Here is an 18,360-nt window from a genome sequence, read left to right as displayed (position 1 = left end):
ATCACGCAGATAATGCGTCACGCACGTATACGGTGCTACTCGTCAAAGAAAGCGCGTATTCTGGAACCGCAGAAATAACATCCCGGTGTCGCCGGTTTGTTTACATGATTTTAAAGAGCTCTTTCTGTTTGAAAGTGCTCCCACCACAGGTATCCCACAATCCCCCAGACCACAGTCCCACAGCCCGGCAACTCTCCTACACAACCCCAGCCCCACACTGAACCACAGGGGCAGACATTTCGTGGCATTTGGGTGGAGGGCTCACCATGGCAAAAGTCCCACCCAGGATGGGTCAAACCCACCGCCGGCAGATAAATGGCTGGAGCCTCAGACTGTGGTCTCAAACTCCATTCGTGGAGGACCACGGTCCCTGCTCGGTCCTCTGATTTCATTTCAATCCACAGCCAATTTAGGCCTTGGAAACAAGGTTTGCTGACTCTTTAGCGAATCTGTGGCTTAAATGAAGCACTTAATTGCAGTTACCAACTGTTACCATTTAAAACCAACAGACAGATCAGCCCAACCAGGAATTGAGTTTGAGATCCCTAGTCTAGGAGTAGCCGTAGAGTAAAATCGTAGGCCTTCTCAGAGGCCAAGCTGGGAACCTCTATTGCATGAGTAAAGTCCAAGCTGTGTTCACAGTAAGAACGAGGATGATACACATCAACACACATACGCATCACAGAGAAAGCCAAGCAGGAGGGAATGCATAAGCTACCAGAAAAACCGAAGACTCCTTTATAATGCACGTGTGTGTGTACTTTGTGCAACTTTGTATATCTTTAACATATTTTCATATGCACTTGTAAAGATAAAACAGAGGAGCAGCCACTTTGTGCTTGACGCTAATGGCGTTTCTCAGCATGCACTGCCTCGTGGTCAAGTCTTGAGGCGATACAGTTTTAGCCATGTTTTTGCTAAATCAATCTTGTGCAAGACAGGATCTCTATTAATAGCACGGGGCTGGCCGCATTCAGCTCAGCTCAATCTCGCTCGCATTCTCTCTTTCCCCTCTTTTACTCCCTCCATTTCACGGCCTTTCTCGCTCGCTCTCTCGCGTTCCCTCTCTCCTTCCCCTCTCTCTTCTTCACGTGCCCCCTCCCTCCTCGTCCGCCCCCCCCCCCCCACCCCCCCATGGGAGGACTGGAGAAATCCGCAGCTGTCGGAGACGTTGGGGTCCGCCGCTTCCGAAGCAGCTGGAGGGCCCGTCCGCCCGCGCGAGTCCCGCGCGTGTGCGCCGTGCATCTGTCCGCGTATTTATAGGTTTAGCGCACACTCGCGCCTCTGCGTGTTTTCGCCGTGCGTTCTTCTCTCTCTTCTGTGTAGAGCGCGACCAAACATGCACGACATGCGCGCGTGTGCGCAAACGCGCAGGTGCGCGTGTGTGAGTGCACACGCGTGGGTCGCGTGAGAGAGTCCATGTTCAGAGCCTGACTGGTCTACACTGAGTTTCTTTTGTCCAACCCACTGACTGAGTAGGTGCTATGAAAAGTGATACAGATGTTTAAAGGAAGCCCATTTGTCAACTGGTAACTGTAAAAAGTAGTAGTAATAATAGTAGTAGTGGAGCTACTCAATGGCCAACAATAGAGGATTGTGGTTGTACTGGGCAGCTTCCAGGTGTGAATGTGTATGAGTGTGAAGCAGGGCGTTCCTGCAAAAGCGCATCCGTGCTCAGTGAACCTACCCTGGGTAAATAAAGGTTAAATAAAAAAATCAATTAAAAAAATGAATAGATGCAGGCCTCAGCTGTTTAATGGTATGTAGGAAAGCTGAAAATCTGAATTTTAACCACATACAAAGTATGATTATAGAGCCAAATCAAGAAAAGATATATCTTTACATATTTTTGCACATATATATATAGTATGTGGACACCCCTTCTAATTAGTGGTTTCTGCTATTTCAGCCACCCATTGCAAACAGGTGCATAAAATCAAACATACGGCCATGCAATCTCCATTGACAAACATTGGCAGTCAAATGGGTTGTAATAAAGAGCTCAATAACTTTCAACATAGCACTATCATAGAATGACATCTTTCCAACAAGTCAGAGTGTCAAATCTCTGCCCTGCTAGAGCTGCCCCAGTCAAATATAAGTGCTGTTATCGTGGAGTGGAAACATATAGGAGCAACAACAGCTCAGCCGTGAAGCAATAAGCCACACAAGCTCACAGAGCAGGACCGCCAAGTGCTGAATCTGTCCTCGGTTGCAATACTCACTACAGAGTTCCAAACTACATCTGGAAACAACGTTGGCACAAGAATTGCTCCTCAAAAGCTTCATGAATTGGGTTTTCATGGCCAAGCAGCCATAAACAAGCCTAAGATCACCATGCACAATTCCAGGCATCAGTTGGAGTGGTGTAAAGCACACCGGCACCGGACTCTGAAGCAATGGAAACACGTTCTCTGGAGTAATGAATCACGCTTCACTATCTGGCAGTCTGACGCACGAATCTGGGTTTGATGGAATGCGTAGTGCCAACTGTACTGGCGGAATAAAGGTCAGGGGCTGTTTTACATGGTTTGAGCTTGTGCCCTTTAATACCACAGCATACAATGACATTCTAGAGAATCGTGCGCTTTCAACATCGCGGCAACAGTTTTGGGCAGGCCCTTTCCTGTTTCAGCCTGACAATGGCCTCCTGCACAAAGCAAGGTCCATAAAGAAATGGTTTGCTGAGTGTGATGGGGAAGAACGTGACTGTCCTGCACAAAGCCCTGACCTCTACCCCATCAAACACCTTTGTGATGAATTGGAATGCCGACTGCGAGCCAGGCCTTATGCCCAACATCGGTGCCCAACCTCACTAATGCTTTTGTGGCTGAATGGGATGGAATGAAATGAATCCACGCAGCCATGTTCCAAAATCTGCTGAAGAGCCTTCCCATATTATATATATATATATATATATATACTGGCATACTGTATATGCAGCATTGTTTGAAAGAAATCAAACTACAGGCTTATAAATCAATTTCTAGATTACAACAGGTGTTTTTTTGAGGGCATGGAATAAATGCATTATGGGAGATTGTAGTTTCAGTCTAACAGTTTAAGCTTAAACGGGAAGCGGCAGAGACAAATGTCTAATTGTTCATTTTAACATGTAACTTGAAAAAATATTCTACAAGATATATGTACATACCATTCCATTCATACAATAATATCAAAGGACAGCATTGATTTTTTTAAATGAATATCAATAAAATTCAGTCATAGAAATCTCTGACAGAGCACATGTGCATCCAAAGTAGCCTACACCCAAGTATGTTTACAACTTATAAACACTATAATAACTGGCAGTGGCTGGGAACAAAAGTATTCATGATCTACTTCTGGTTTTAATTCCCTTCAACATAATGCTGGTATTTAGAGGCCGCCACAGAGAGTCACCCGATGGGTCTGCTTAACCATGAAGGTGATGTTTCCTCTTTGCTCCGCTGCTTTAGTGGACCCTCTGTTTCAGTACCTCTGAGCAGGCATCAACTTACTGGAGGTCTATTTAGTGGTAGAGGGCATAGTTGTGGCCCCTTTGTGGCACATGTATATCAAGATCTCCCAGTTAAATCTCCCAGCCTACAGATACTTAAAGCCCTGATCACGCGGAATGCATTTTTCTAAATGAAAACACAAGGCACATCCCTGGAAAAACCTCAAGGAGAAGCATAACCTTGAGAGTGACGTACACACTTTTTGTTGGTGACATAATCAAAGAGATTGGTTCCTTCCAAGCTCAGTCGCTATGTGGCTAATAAGCTAGCTACACAGTCTGTTCCGTGTGAAAACAGCCAGTATTAACAAGTGAACTTAGCACTTACATTGGTAGAACCGCAGGATAATGGTGAGCATGAAGCTAGGGGAAATACTCAGAAACCTTGGTTGGTATGGGTGACCACACCTCTGATGAAACAATGGGAGAATAATCGCTGTTATAAAAAAACTGGTTGTTTTGATCCTTACTGCTGATTGGATGAGACTGCGTTCTACAGTGAGTGTAAATCCGATACAGTAACATTTATTCAAACAGTGTGTTTATAAACGGTATCACTTTGAGCACTAAGGCTGTCAGTTGAGCCCCCTGCAGTTTCTATAGCCTAATGCACAAATGAACAAAGCACTTTATCATGGATGTAATTTGCCACAACTCGGCATTTATTAATCACAATAATAGGGAAATGATTGTTTATAGGAAATCCCTGTTTATATCTTAACACAAAAACTATTGAAACAGCTAATACCTGTAGCCTAAAACAACAAATTACTTTGTTTAGTTTGTTTAACTTGTTTCATCATCCAATTTTATCAAAATCTTCAGAACAGAAAGGAAACATAGCCTGCCATGGGAACATTATTTAGCCTAAATTGTTATCTGACCAGATCTGTTGAACGAAGTGAAAAAAGAGACTGGCTCGCTAGGCTAGCTGACCAGTAACGTGTCCATGGAGCTGAAAGTATCACCGGAGGTTATTGGCAAGGAAAACCAGACGATCCACTTGCTCTGGGTCCTAGGCAGAACGTTTTTTGTTGACAGAGGAAGTAACGTTAGCACAGGAAATGAACTTTGCGTGCATGAACATGATTCGCCGCATGAAATTAAAGCCTGTATATTCTTCATGTTAATTACAAAACGCAGAATCCAAAACTAATATTCAAATGCTCAAACTTAGGTTCGAACTTAAAAAAAAAAAAATTTTGAATAGTTTTCGAACTTCGAATATTTTTTGACAGCCCTATTGAGCACAAACCGTTACTTACAAAATAAAATGACAAATCTGTCATAACCATTTGATGAGAACAATACAGCACTCAAGGCCATGCTGTATCGTAAATACAGTCATGGCTACAGAGAGTCGCCAGCACTCCACTCCACGTAATGCCCAACTACTCCCCTGTAGCCGTCACTGCATTCATGATACAGCACTGCCTCCTGCGCCATATTGCTTAGTTATCTTTGACTGGAGATGTCATAGTCTTCATCAGGATAGGACTGTTTCATCACAGGATAAAGGTGATCACTCAGAATAACTTTGTATTGATTTGCAATGACTCTTCCCTCTAAGGGGACAAGTTGACCCAAACCATGCCAGGAAAATGCGGCCCACAGTATAACACGGACCCCCTCACTGTAGGGGTCAAGCATTCAGGCCTGTACCGTTCTCTTGGCGTATACCACACATGCACTTTCCAAAATATAGTGAAGGATGATTCATCTGACCATATCACATTTCCACATCTCTGTAGATTAGTGCCTATGGTTTTTGCACCACTGAATTTTCAAATGTGCATTAGTCTTTGTAATCAGGGGTTTATGCACTGCAACCCTACTATAAAATCCCTCTCAATGTAGTTGTCAATGGACTGTTCTTGCTGACAGTCTGATCTTGCATTGACATTCTCAGTCACCTGAAGAAGATTCAATTCTCTGTTTTTCCTTACATATCCCATTAATGCACGAGTATCACGGTCATCAAATGTGCGCCTTCGACCATAATTTCTGACCCTTTTACCTTATGTCCTTCCCATAGATCTAAATGCAGATATCACTTTATTCACTGTTCCTACTGAACCATTAGCAAGTTGGGCAGTCTCTGTGACTGAAGCTCCTGCCATCCATGCCCCAATAATGAACCCTCTTTCAAAGTCACTTAGATCTTTTACTCTTGATATCTTGATCCAAAATCGAGGTCAACTGCTCAGCATTTTTATGAATGCCACAGAGCATGATAGGATGTTAATTGGTTAACTGTGTCATGCAGTACACCTGTTGGCACCATCTGAATTCTTTATGTTTCTCCACTCAGGTTTTTCCTTTAGCACCGATCTGTATATATATAAATATATTTTAAATATATTTATATATCTGTATATATATATAAATATATATATATATATATATATATATACACAAATATGCATACTAAAAGCATCATTGTGTCTATTGCACTGTAACGGCTAAGGCAAAACAAGGCCTGTGTCAAAGATTCTCAGGTTTTATTAGAGTTGGTCGTGTATTAAGTTTTAATAAACCAGTGATAAAATGTTAACGTGTTGCGACTTAACTCTGAGTCATCCTCTCAGAACTTTTACAATGTGTTTCAGACCCTCTCTCTCCTCTTACTCGCTCAGTTGAATTCTCTGCATAGATGTATGTAATTATCCACTAAAAACGTTCTGAGAAAAAAAAAAACAGATTGGCAGGACCTGCTGTAAATTGCTTTTATTAACAAAGCCGGCTGTACACAGCAAAATGCCCAGTGTTAATTCAACTCTTACAGAGTACATATGGTCCTGCTCTTTCTAGGACCATGTGTACTCTGTTAGAGTTGAATTAACACTGGGCATTTTACTGGGTAAAGTACTTTTATCTACAAAGCCTGCAGTAAAATACTTTAATCAAAAAGGCCTGTTGTAGTTTTATTTACAAAATCTGTTGTAAATACTTTTACATACAAACCCTAATTTTAGAATGGGTGCTACAATGTTTCTTTACAAAAACTGCTGTAATACATTTGCATCAACATAGCCTGTAGTAAAGAGCTTTAATTTTCAAACCCTCTCTTATTTTTACTTACAAGTTATGTCAAGTAATTTTTTAGAAACCCCTATTGCAAAGTCTTGTTTTTTTTACAAGTTTTTAGCACAGGGCACCTGTTCTCACTGTCTGATTCTGGATCAGTATAAGGCACCTATCGTCAAAGTGCTTCCTGGCTGTCAATCTGATCCTGGATCAGCACAGGGCAAAAAAGATATAAAAACAACATACAGGGCACTGTGAATTACTGAAGAAGTGCTGTCTTTTGTTTCTTGACACTGTGTACATCGTCTTACCATTTATTTGAAACACGAGTGTGCGCACGCATACGCTCAAACATATGCACACGAGCACTCGCCCGCACACATGCCTGTGGTGTGTTGGGTTTCTCCAAAGGCACGGGAGAGGTCAGGTGACCTGCTCTCAAACAGGGAACAGGACATGTGATCTTCAGCACGCTTCACTCCAGAACAATCTCCCTATTGTTGAGTCTTTATTTTCTCAAGTCCTACTAAATTTGGGTATTTTTCAAACAGTCATTCAGTTTCATATCACTTGTTTTTAGATCAGACGCTGAGAGAGAATGGGAGTGACAGGAACAAGTTTCGTACGGAGGTCCTCCGAGAGTAAAGATCATGTTACTTTTGGTTAGTTTGTGGTGTACAAAGAGCCACTTCACAGTGGGGAGTGATACAGTTGTTCCTATGAGAATACTGACAGGAAATACACAATACCTCCGGCCCCTACTAAGAGACCCTATCATAACAAATATGTCCATCCTGTAACATGGCTAACACCCACCACTATACCATAGATAGATAATAGATAAATAATTCCCTCTTGTAACTGGGCTGACACCCCACCCTTATATGATAGATAAGTCCCTCATGTTGTGGGGCACGTCTCCTGTAACGTGACACCCACCACTTTATCAGAAATAAGTCCTCTGTTCAATTTATGCCACTCCACAACCATATCATAGATAAGTCCCTTCTGTAACATGGTTAACACCTCACCACAATATAAGAAATAAGTCCCTCCTGTGACAGCACTAAACCTCTATCACTATATAAACTTTACCTCTTTATAACAGGTAAGTCCCTCCAATAACATGGCTAAAACCTCACCACGGTATAACAGATAAGCTCCTCCAGTAATATAACTGACCCGCCAGCACCATCATAACTACGTTTCTTCTGTTCAATGAATGACACCGCACCACTTCACAAATCTAGAAAGACAAATGGTGGCATAGTCTCACACGTAATCAAAAGTCTTGAATCTTCAAAAACCGAACGCTGAGGTCAAAGCTACATGAGGTTGAAGGGGGGTTCAGGTGTTGACGTGTCAGGTGAACCGTCCTTAAGGAAAATAAGCACTTAAGGGCGACTCGTATGATGCTTCAATACCTGAACCCCCCCCCCCCCCCCCCCCCCCCGCCTCACGGCCGATGCCCAAGCACATCCTTTCATCCGTCGGCCCGCTGGGGCACTCCTGAAGCACGCCCAATTCAGCATCCTGACACTCACCCGGGCAATAACAGGGCTGAGGTCTGTTACCCTGGAGGGATGCAAGTAGCCACACCAAAAATAAACTGAAATGACATATACTCAAAAATGTGTTGCACCGATAAAAAGGTATGTATTTGACATACACTGGAAAATGCATTGAATTTTAGGAGTTTTAGAAAATATATTTTACGCGCACACAAAATTTATCGAATTATATTGTATTATTAGAATGTTATATTACAATACTATATTACAATAATAACACAATGTATATCATAAATCATTTCAACAATATGTTAAATAAATATTTTGGGCAATACATTTTCTTAAATAATGTGTAATATATACAGACACATACACACACATATATACACACATATGTTAATGAACTGCAGATGTAATTATTTTTTGGTGAGAGACAGCTCAGACAGAATGGGCTCATACAAACGATCAAATCAGAAACAGCAACACTCCAACAGAGACAATCAAAACACACAAGACCTTCTTCTTCTGATAACATGATCACAGTAGCAATAGAATGCGTCCAAGAGGATTGCACTCCGAGTCAAATTGCCAAAGAACACTCCAACTCTAAAGCTATGGCAACAGACAAGGTGCTTTGTCTAAAATGGGAACTTCATCAGTGATGCAATTTGTTAACAGCCCATCCAATGAAAATACTACTCACAACTGAATGTGCTGATGGTGACAGATTAATTGCATTGTACTGTAAGTTCCAGAATTGGCCTCCATTCTGACATCCTCTTGGGCATAGCAAAAGACATGGTTCCTACTGTTATAATCATATTTTGAATAGCTAGAGAGAATACTAAGTACACATTTGCATTCCTATATTTTTATATTTAGATTATGTAGCATTTCAACATGAAAACCCATTTTTTTCAGCTTTGTAAAAAACAAAAAACAATAGAGAACACGTGACAAATTAAACACAATCGACAAATTAATCAAAGTTTAAAACAAAAATAAGTTATTGCATTTTACCAGTGTTTGCTTTTACAATGACATAAACAGAAATTAATTAACCACCAAATATGCAAGAGGTAACAATTCAGCAAGCACATGGCAAATTCTTAAAAAGCAATTTTAAGTATGTTTGGGGACTTTTCATATTTTATATTTTATTCTATCCACTTTAAAGCCTACAGTTTTATATATAGTGCATTTTTTAAAATTTATCCGTATCAAATTTAATCATCCATGTTTTATTTATAATAAAATAAACAGGGCTCATTCATTTAAAAAATGTTACAATAAAATTATATGCTGGGTTCTTCTCCTGCCTAATTATTTAAATTGAACTTCTACACTCAAGGCTATCAAGACCTCCAAGGTCAGCTATTCTTCTACAGTACGCCAGTGTTTTCCAAAAGCTGCGAATACTCCTTGGCTGAACTGTAAACGAAACACCCTGCAATAGAATAACAGACTGCCAATATTTTATACGCATTATCTGCAGGACCATCGGCGCTTGCTTTCAGAACAGTGATAGCTCTTTGCCCCCGAAAAGATGCGTAAACCACACAGCAGCAATACTTAAAACTTCCATCATTAAGATATAATATGCAAACGAATGCGAACGCACACGAGTGAGTAGCCCACTTTTCTCGTATTAAGACGACTGTTTTCCTGTTTCTGGCAGTGACAACACAACCATAACGCGGGAAATGAAAGCGACCTACCTGCCGCTCCCGAAACACTTCCCTCCCGTTCGTCACTTTCTACAATATGACATGAAGCCGTGATTCCATCTGAAAGGAGAGAGAACTTGTCAAGCGGAGCAGTACTTTGACGGCTGGAGTCAACTTTTCAGCTTCAGGGAGCGTGTAAAAAGCAAAGGAAACTGTTTTCAGCCAATCACACGTGACTTAAACGAGTTTAGCATGCTTAATTCATTCACTACGAATTATCAACATCCCCAAACTTTCCAAGCCGGGAGCAAACACGCACTTGTAGTATTGATCATTTTGCCTAAACGACTCTACAGACCTGTTCTATCTCCGTGCACCCAGCGCAGTTCCCGTTCTTCCTGAAACGTATCTTGGCCGTGTACTGTAAATTGTTGTATCACTGCGAGAAAACCTGTTCTCCCTTCTAATGTTTAGACATTTTATTCAGCATTATCGCCAGATGAAGTCGCACTGTACTGTAGGAGTCGCTCTGCAAATAATAGCTTGCCTTGTGTACTCTATCAGATGTTTTCTTTATGGGTAGTGACACGATATTCCAAGATAAGACGCAGGTAAAGTTGGAATGAAACTTTTTTGTGCACTTAGTAAAAAAAATGACACTACTGTAATTTCCACTTTCTTAATAGTAGGCAAAATATCCTCTTCAGTGTTTCCTGGTTATATGTTGTCGCCGGTTATTTCTCATTCATTTCAGCTTCATTCCGTTAGATTCTCCATCACTTGTCATTTGAAAAATTGTTTCGTCCAATGTCGTTTGAAAAAAACGAAGAAGCAATGTCCGGGCGATAGCACCAGAGGTGTAGAAAAGATTCGGCAACAATACAAGAGAGGTGCAGGCAAGTTGGTTTGTAGTCCAACCCCGGAGGTAGACGAAAATAGAAAACTAGGCGGGTACCACCAAAAATAGCCGCGACATTACACGACACTACTCTCTCTCTCTCTCGCTCTCTCTTTACAACGGGGCCTTCTATTGGTGAACTATACAGCCAATCCGACACTATAGCACGTTTTCTTTCACAAACTTTTTTATTTCGATGTAAAGAAACTCCAGTCTTCTGGCTCCACCTGCTGAACAGATAATACAGGTCTAGCCATTGTCCACGTGGCTAAAGCGGATGGAGACAGAGGCCCATTTATGTTCACGGAGGTTGTGGATGGCGGAATTGATTGCCTCTTCCACGTTACAACTACACCTAAGGCAATTGCACATTATGATTTCTTAATAGATAAATAAAGTCCAGTATTATCCCATTTTAGCCATGGCATTAAACTGTAAAATAAGACCTTAAAAACAATGTATTGTAAACTGTTTCCCATCAGTTGGGCACCTTCACGGAGAAGTCATTTATGAGCCTTCTGTTTGCTCCTGACAAATTCTTTGTAAAATGCACAATATGAAGACATTCTGATTGATTGATCTTATAATAATTTTTTCTGGTTTACTTGCCTGTCTTGCCATTCTTATTGCTGAAAACTGTACAGATGGAAAGGTTGAAAGTCAACACAAGACATTTTCAATAAGTAACACAATCTGAAATCAGAATTCAGACAGTCCTTCGAGTAGTTCTTTACCAGTCAGATGACAAACTTCTCTATAATTATGAATACAAACAGACATAACATGACATGAGACAGTTACTTGAATATAGTCATCTAGAGGTCATCAAAAAAGTCAGCAAACAATGCTACGGGATAAGGAACACATTTTGTTAACCAGGTTTTACACTGCAGTTGCAATTGGCTAAACTGGAGCTACATATAACACCTTTGATTGGCTTTAAGAGAAATAGAGTAGTCTTGATTGGCCAGAATAGACAATGCACAGACCTCTGATGTAACCATGTCATTTAGAGACAGATTCCATTAGGTCCCTCTTTATTCCATCAAGACTGTATGATCTTTTTAATATATCATTATTTCAAGCTTTAAAATGGCTGCTCTTCCACTGCCAGTCTAACACAAGTTTAAGTTAGGGTTGGAATTCAGTTTAAATACTAAGTTGGAGCCAGAGCATATAGCTCCCAAAGAGCAGGATGTAAGAATTGCTATAATATGATAATGTTTTAATAACACAGGTGTACAGGGCACCTTACGGGAAGTTGGATAAATTAACTTATCTTTGCAATCAAATTTAGTGATGTATTTATGAAACACACAACCAATGATCTTTCAAAACTGCATGGAATTTAGTGCCATTGAGACAGAATTAAATTACATTATCTTTCATTCTATTCCAAGATGCTATATTTGGCTTATATGTCTATCGTGTCAGATATCTGCCTTGTTCTGTTTGTGCGTGTGTGTGAGTGAGTGTGTGCACACGTGTTTGTGTAGCTACTGTATACTGTACACCAGACCCTCTCTCTGGTATTCATCCTTAACTCTCATTCTGCATTTCTATTTCTCACCCTCTCTCTTTGCCTCTTTCTCCATCTCAGTTTCCCTCTCCTTTCCCACCCCCCAGGACATCTGTTCTGGGGTGACTGCTGTTGCCTCCGTAGCTGGCTGCATTCTTCGCATTCCCCACTGGCTTCCTGAGTGAGGGATACCAGCGGCCCGCACCCCCCACACCCTCACACAGTCAGATCCTTCCCTCCTCCCCTGACGTCTATCCCTTACTCTAGCCCACACCCCAGATTTCCCAGACCCTAACACCCCTCCTGTATCTCTCTCTCTCAATTCCTCTCTTCTTTCTTCTTTTACCTTCTATCCTTCATTCTCTCACATGTAGCACGCCTGTCAAAACAATGCACCACGCAATAGCGTATTAGCATAGAACACTTAATCGTACAGACAGTAAACTCCAGAACATCTGTGAATAATATTTCAAATCTGGTATACTGATAACTTATTTTCTGTTGAACAGAATTACAATGGTAGATTTTATGGTAATTTTTTATGAGATAATAAACTAAAGTCAATATTAGCAAATATAACATACATCTTTGTATTGACAAATCTTCAAAACAACCAAGAAAAATACAGATGCAAGCAAAATGTTTCATCAATAGCAATTCAGGGGATGTGATGATTACTATGGACAGTGAAAAACATTATTTCTTTCCATTTCCCAACAGAGAATTTTGGTTTAATCACATGTGTTTCTGTACCAACTTTATAAGTTCTTGCATCACAAGATATTTGCGGTACATAGCGTTGGAAAAGAATAGGAATTTAAAAAATGACAAAAATAAACATATTAGGTTTCTTCATGATGCTGACGGGTTGGTAAAAATATTTTGTAATCTTATGGGAGTCAGAGCAGTAAAAAAAAACTATGGATTTATGAGTACACCAAGAGCCCGAGCTTCAAATCCACTCCTCTCTTTTGTTTTCTTTTCAGTACTCTATCATTTATGTCTCCTTCTCTCTCACACCCCATTCATTATGTTTTTATTTAGTGAAAATGGTCATTTTTCAAGGATGATGAACTGGCTCCTAGTTCGTATCAGTTACTATTGAACTGAAGCTTTGCTAATTGAAGCCTGTCTGTTTCAAATTGTAAGGGAGATTGTTATTTGTTTTTGCTTTGAGGTTTTATAGACAAGGACAAAGACCATCATAAAAAATAGGGGGGCTTGGATTTTTTCTTGAGGTGTTCTGGGCCGCATATGAGCAAATTTAAAATTGTGTTTCAGATGTTGTTTTTTTATTCTAGATTTTTCTTTTCTTCTATTAATAATATGTTATTATATGTTGTTATTATATGTATGGTATATGATGTTTACGATAGCTGAAATTATACTAATAATTTTAAATAGTGCTCTCTAAATCCCTTGGTTGCTGGGTAGGATTGTGCAAGTCATATATAGCTGTGCATGTATGGTTTTATCTGTCTTCTGTGAGATCTTAAACAACTGAGATTCATAGAAATAAATTGACAAACTAGACCGAAATTCTGCCTTTAACTCCCGTGGAGTGTATTTTCATGACATAAAATATTTCCCAAATAGAATTTTGTGATATGTATTGTCATTTACCTAGGTCTTGTATGTTCGGAGAGGTAAGGTGGTCTACTCTTGGTCTACATCAATTCATTCATTCATTCATTCATTCATTCTTTTGTTTCCAGTGCATTATTTTATGAGAACCCCATTTTCAGATTAAAATTGTATTTTTGTTTATCCTTTATTGAAGTTCAGATTACTCAACCAGAGTTAGGCTCTCTCTCCGGCATACTGCACACTGAAGCACTGCAGAGTCAGACAAACTAGCATCAAGGGTGGCATCTCTCTCACACACATTCTCTTTCCTCTCACTTTCTAACCTCGGTCATGCAATTAGTTTTGCATAACAGCAAGCAGAATTGTAATTAAGCCAGTCTATGCTGGAAATAATTGGGAAAACAAGGAACAGAAATAGACAGTCAAAATAACTTCTCATATAGTGACATGAAGTGAATGCGATATTTCAGTACTCTGATAATGACTGTGAGTTTTTAACTGTAAAACATGTTTAACACAGCAGTGAAACCACAATGAAAACAAGAATAAAGTGAATACACAGCACAAGCTCTGACTGCATAAGACCAAACAAATACACAGGCTGGAAAAATTACAACAAAATGAAAAACTGCATTACCCTGAGTTAGTTGTTGGAGTCCATTCAGAGTCATTTTTAACAAGCAGACTCTGTAGAGAGCAGTTTCATGCATGTTTTATAACATGGTATTATGCCATTTGGTACAGACGATTAACATGGTCTAATGTGGTTTAATGCAATTTTTAACATTTATTAATGCAGTTGTAACTTTGTCTAATTAAATGCAGTTATTCATAGCTGATTAATATGGATTGGTACATGACAGTTTAATGCAATGTGAGTATCAGCCAATAGTGTTGATCATTTTCAACTTCACCTACAAAGCAGCGCATTTGCACACAATCAGAAGTTTACAAAGATTTTTTTTTAAATCATTGTAAACTGCTGATTGTGTGCAAATGTTATTATTATTATTATTATTATTATCATTATTATTATTATTATTATTATTATTCCACTTCTGCAAACATATCCCTTCCCCATCACATCCAGATCCAGAAACAACAGCTCTTCCATCACAACCCTTTATGTAATGCCTCACCCTTCTGTGTCCACAATCGGGGTGGAAACCATCCCAAGCACCTCATCAATTTCCTGTCCGCAAGATTACAGCTGGAGCCCTCATATGTGGCACTCATTTCAGCATTGTAAAACACAGCGTACGCTCAAGCAATATTTCATTCCCTATTTTTTTTTTAAACTCAGCTGACAGCCTTCCCAAGGGCAAACAATGGCACCTGAAAAAACACTTCACCGTTGTTAAACTCAGTTAAACTCTGTGAGCGTGATTCAATCAATATACTCATCAACGTCTCTGGAAGTCTCTGGAATGACTGGCTTTCCAAACCTAAACATTCCTCTGTAATTAATGATGTAGCAGCATTTCACAAAAGTACACAGTGTACACGCCATGACAACCACAGCAGACAAATACCATCAAAAATCCATCAAAGTACAGATTTGGCGTTTATTTTTATAGTACAGTGTTGTATTCAATGCATGTGATAATGCTACTTTGCCATTAGAGGGAGACAGTCTCTTGATCTACTTCAACGCTCACTGTTTCATGACAGTCAAAGGTACAAAGAGGGCACTTAACAATGGCTTAAGGTCTTCAAGCATCGTGAAGTGTGCACGTGCTATCGTCAGCTTGACCGATGAGCACGTTTTCCACTGGGACAGGCAGAGGCAGTCTACATAAGGACGAAAGGGCCGAGAGTAGGGAGAGAGGTGGGTGGAGATGAGGGAGAGGGATGCAGTCTCAAAGGAGGTTGAGAGTTCCGCTCCCTGACTGGCTATGTGTTCAACAGAGTATTTGCGTCAGCCTTTTATTATGTGTGCATAAGACAGTGGAAATACTGGAATGATTTGTGACTTGAACCTGCATCTAATCAATCAGCTGGCAGTAATCCCCTACAAGCTTTTTTTTTTTTTTTTACTTCCACTCTGTTATAAAAGGCTTACATCCATGGGCCATTAAACCGAGGTGCTATCCACTTGAAACTAAACACATTGCACTGTTCTCTGCCCAAAACTGAACACTTACAGGGTTCCTCAGCTTTCAACGAAAAACGAATCACATATATTCTACAGCTTTCCACCTGAAACGAATCACGTATCACATCTTACAGCTTTAAACAGAAGCCAGTCGCTTCACAGTCTACTGTTGTAAATCTGAAACGAATCACATTCCACAGCTTTCCCCCTGAAGCACTCATTGTCAAAATGTTATATTGTTTGCATTGAGTTGCACTATTTTTTTAGAGCTGGTGACATTGTTTGGAGTTCTTTTACCGGTTGTGCACATTTTGTAAATCAAATATCACTCATGTATAAAAGAGGGGTGTCTACTGTTATTCAATCTGTCAATGCTCATGTTTAGAGGAGCTGGTGCTCATTCCACCGGAAAAATCAATCTGCCCATTCTAGATAATACTATGCCAAACTGTGGATTCTTTCTAGATTTCTTTCTAGACTGTGGGGTATCACCACTGAAATTACTGCTACTTTAACTGACTACACCATGGAAGTAATAGCTATGAAGGCCTCATTTGACATCTACGGTGTCAGACACACACACACAAACACACATAGTAAAGTGTGCTTGATTTATGTCACAGTACTTTACATTCATTTTATTGAATAATATTAATATTCTTTAAGGTTGGTTCATGGAGCAAGCTGAAATCTGAAACCGACATTGATAATTCCTGAAGTCTTGTCCACATCAGCTTTTTTTCCATTTGCTTCAGGCAAGTCTCTACAGCGTTGACAGTTCAGACAGTTCATGTTTGGCTGACAAGGCTTCAGCCCTGGCCTTCAGGCTAGCGATATTTCATGTTGCAATAACCAATTAGAAGGCTTATTATCGTCATTTTTGTCACCTCTAACCTGAAAACTAAAACACGGGACAGCTCTCCTTATATATTGTGGCCAGGAGAGAAAATGCAAAGCAATATATAATGTGGCTGCCTCATAAACATATCTCATCACAGCGCCAGGGACAGGGCCTTAAATGCAGTATGTGTCAGAGACAGGAGAACACAACGGGATCGCACTACAGGTCAAAACAAATGGTATAGGGCCCCAGTGCATGCATAACGTGCGTGGAGGTGATATCTAAACTGTGTCTGTCAATCTGTCTGTCTGCCTATCTGTCCAAGGAAGGGGTAACAAGCAGAATATCAAGGAGAGATGCAGGGGAAATAAAGAGAGGCAGAGAAAGAACAAGTGATGTACCTACAGACAGAAAATGAGATTCAGAGATGGACAGGCCCTACTCTACCTGCTCCACACATGATATGGACCAGCCACCCCCCAACTCACCTCCCTCTCAACCCACCACAGAACATTTTATGGCCCCCTCCCTTATGCCAAACAATATACAGTACTGCCATACAGTAACTCTTCAAAACATTCTAGCCAAAAAAAATCCCTGTTCTCCTCTCATCCCCCCATTCTGAGATTGTTTGTCTTCCCCACAGACAGTGCCTCCGATGCAGACTGGCTGATACACAAGCTGCCCCCCCCAGCCCCCAAGAGACTCTGGAACTCCGAAACCAAAAAAAAAAAACAAGGAAAAAACAGACATTATTTCCTATCCTGACAACCACTCATAATGCGCCACCGCAATGTTTTCCGAAATATTCTCTGGGCGAATCAAGACTGCCCACAGTAAGTTTGTGAGAACTCTATAGCCCACTGTACAGATGGAAATATTAGCACAAGCTGCCAAAAATACACAGAAAAGGCTATTAGACGTGAGAGAGGCTGGGGCCGCCAAAGAGTTAGGTGCACCACAGTCTGTCACTGAAGGAGCAGAAAATATCTAGCAGAGCTCAGAGACCCTTGAGAGTGAAGCACCGGTGCACCTTGCTGGCTATCTCCTCGGCAGGATAAAGAATGGCGGTTTGCGCGAATGTCACCTCTCCCCCCTGCTCGCAGCCTCGCTCTGGAGAAACAGATGAACAAGCGGGTCTTACCGGCTCGTGGCGTGAACATCCAGCTCGAGGAGCTCAGAGTCTCTCCATGACCGTGCCACCCCCCGAGGGCGGCTCAGGCATCGGCTCCGTTTCGACGGGGGGGCACCGGGAGAGTGTCAGGGGTCAGAGCCAATGGCATAAAGTCGAAGGGAAAGGGACTGAGAGAGAGAGAGAGAGAGAGAGAGTGTGAATGAGAGAAAGAGAAAAAGCTAAACACTCAGATTGCCCCAATATCTCACGCTGGCAGTCTAATTCCACAGTCCTTCCTTGCACTTCTGTCAGTGGAGCCCCACAAGTGAGACGAGAAAAGAGAGAAAAAAAGATTGAGAGAGAGAGAGAGAGAGACAGAGAGAGAGAGAGAGAGAGAGAGAGAGAGAAGGGGGGGAGGGACTGTCTCTGAAGAGGCCGGAGGCAGACTTAGACAATGGCAGGAAGCCCTATATCAGGACGTTGAGCACAAAAATAAAAACACTAAAACTGCACTGTAAAAATAAGGACACAGAGAATGTCTAGCGTGCAATAAGTCTGCCCCAAATTAAAATTCCCCCTCGCCATGAAGCATATCGGCAGAA

At 40.9% G+C, this 18,360-nt stretch overlaps 1 protein-coding gene across 3 annotated transcripts in view; it reads right to left on the bottom strand.

Annotated features, from left to right (window-relative positions):
* Positions 1 to 18,103, bottom strand: part of LOC118211304 (histone deacetylase 7-like) — a 55,975-nt gene extending 37,872 nt beyond the window's left edge. The window contains exons 1-2 of one of the 3 annotated variants that reach the window (XM_035388410.1): positions 17,789 to 18,103; positions 9,756 to 9,824 (exon numbers count right to left, since the gene is read on the bottom strand). In XM_035388410.1, coding sequence (XP_035244301.1) covers positions 9,756 to 9,824; positions 17,789 to 17,807 — 88 coding nt within the window. In that variant the 5' untranslated portion in view covers positions 17,808 to 18,103. Of the gene's footprint in view, positions 1 to 9,755; positions 9,825 to 10,062; positions 10,680 to 17,788 lie in introns of those variants that run through there. The other 2 variants (XM_035388412.1, XM_035388411.1) reach the window with 2 other exon arrangements.
* Between the last annotated feature and the right edge of the window lie 257 nt (positions 18,104 to 18,360).

Source organism: Anguilla anguilla, chromosome 13 (genome assembly GCF_013347855.1).
Source record: "Anguilla anguilla isolate fAngAng1 chromosome 13, fAngAng1.pri, whole genome shotgun sequence".
Taxonomy (NCBI): Eukaryota; Metazoa; Chordata; class Actinopteri; order Anguilliformes; family Anguillidae; genus Anguilla; species Anguilla anguilla.
The sequence above is the reverse complement of the archived record's forward strand: the minus strand, read 5'-3'. Positions and strand labels throughout refer to the sequence as shown.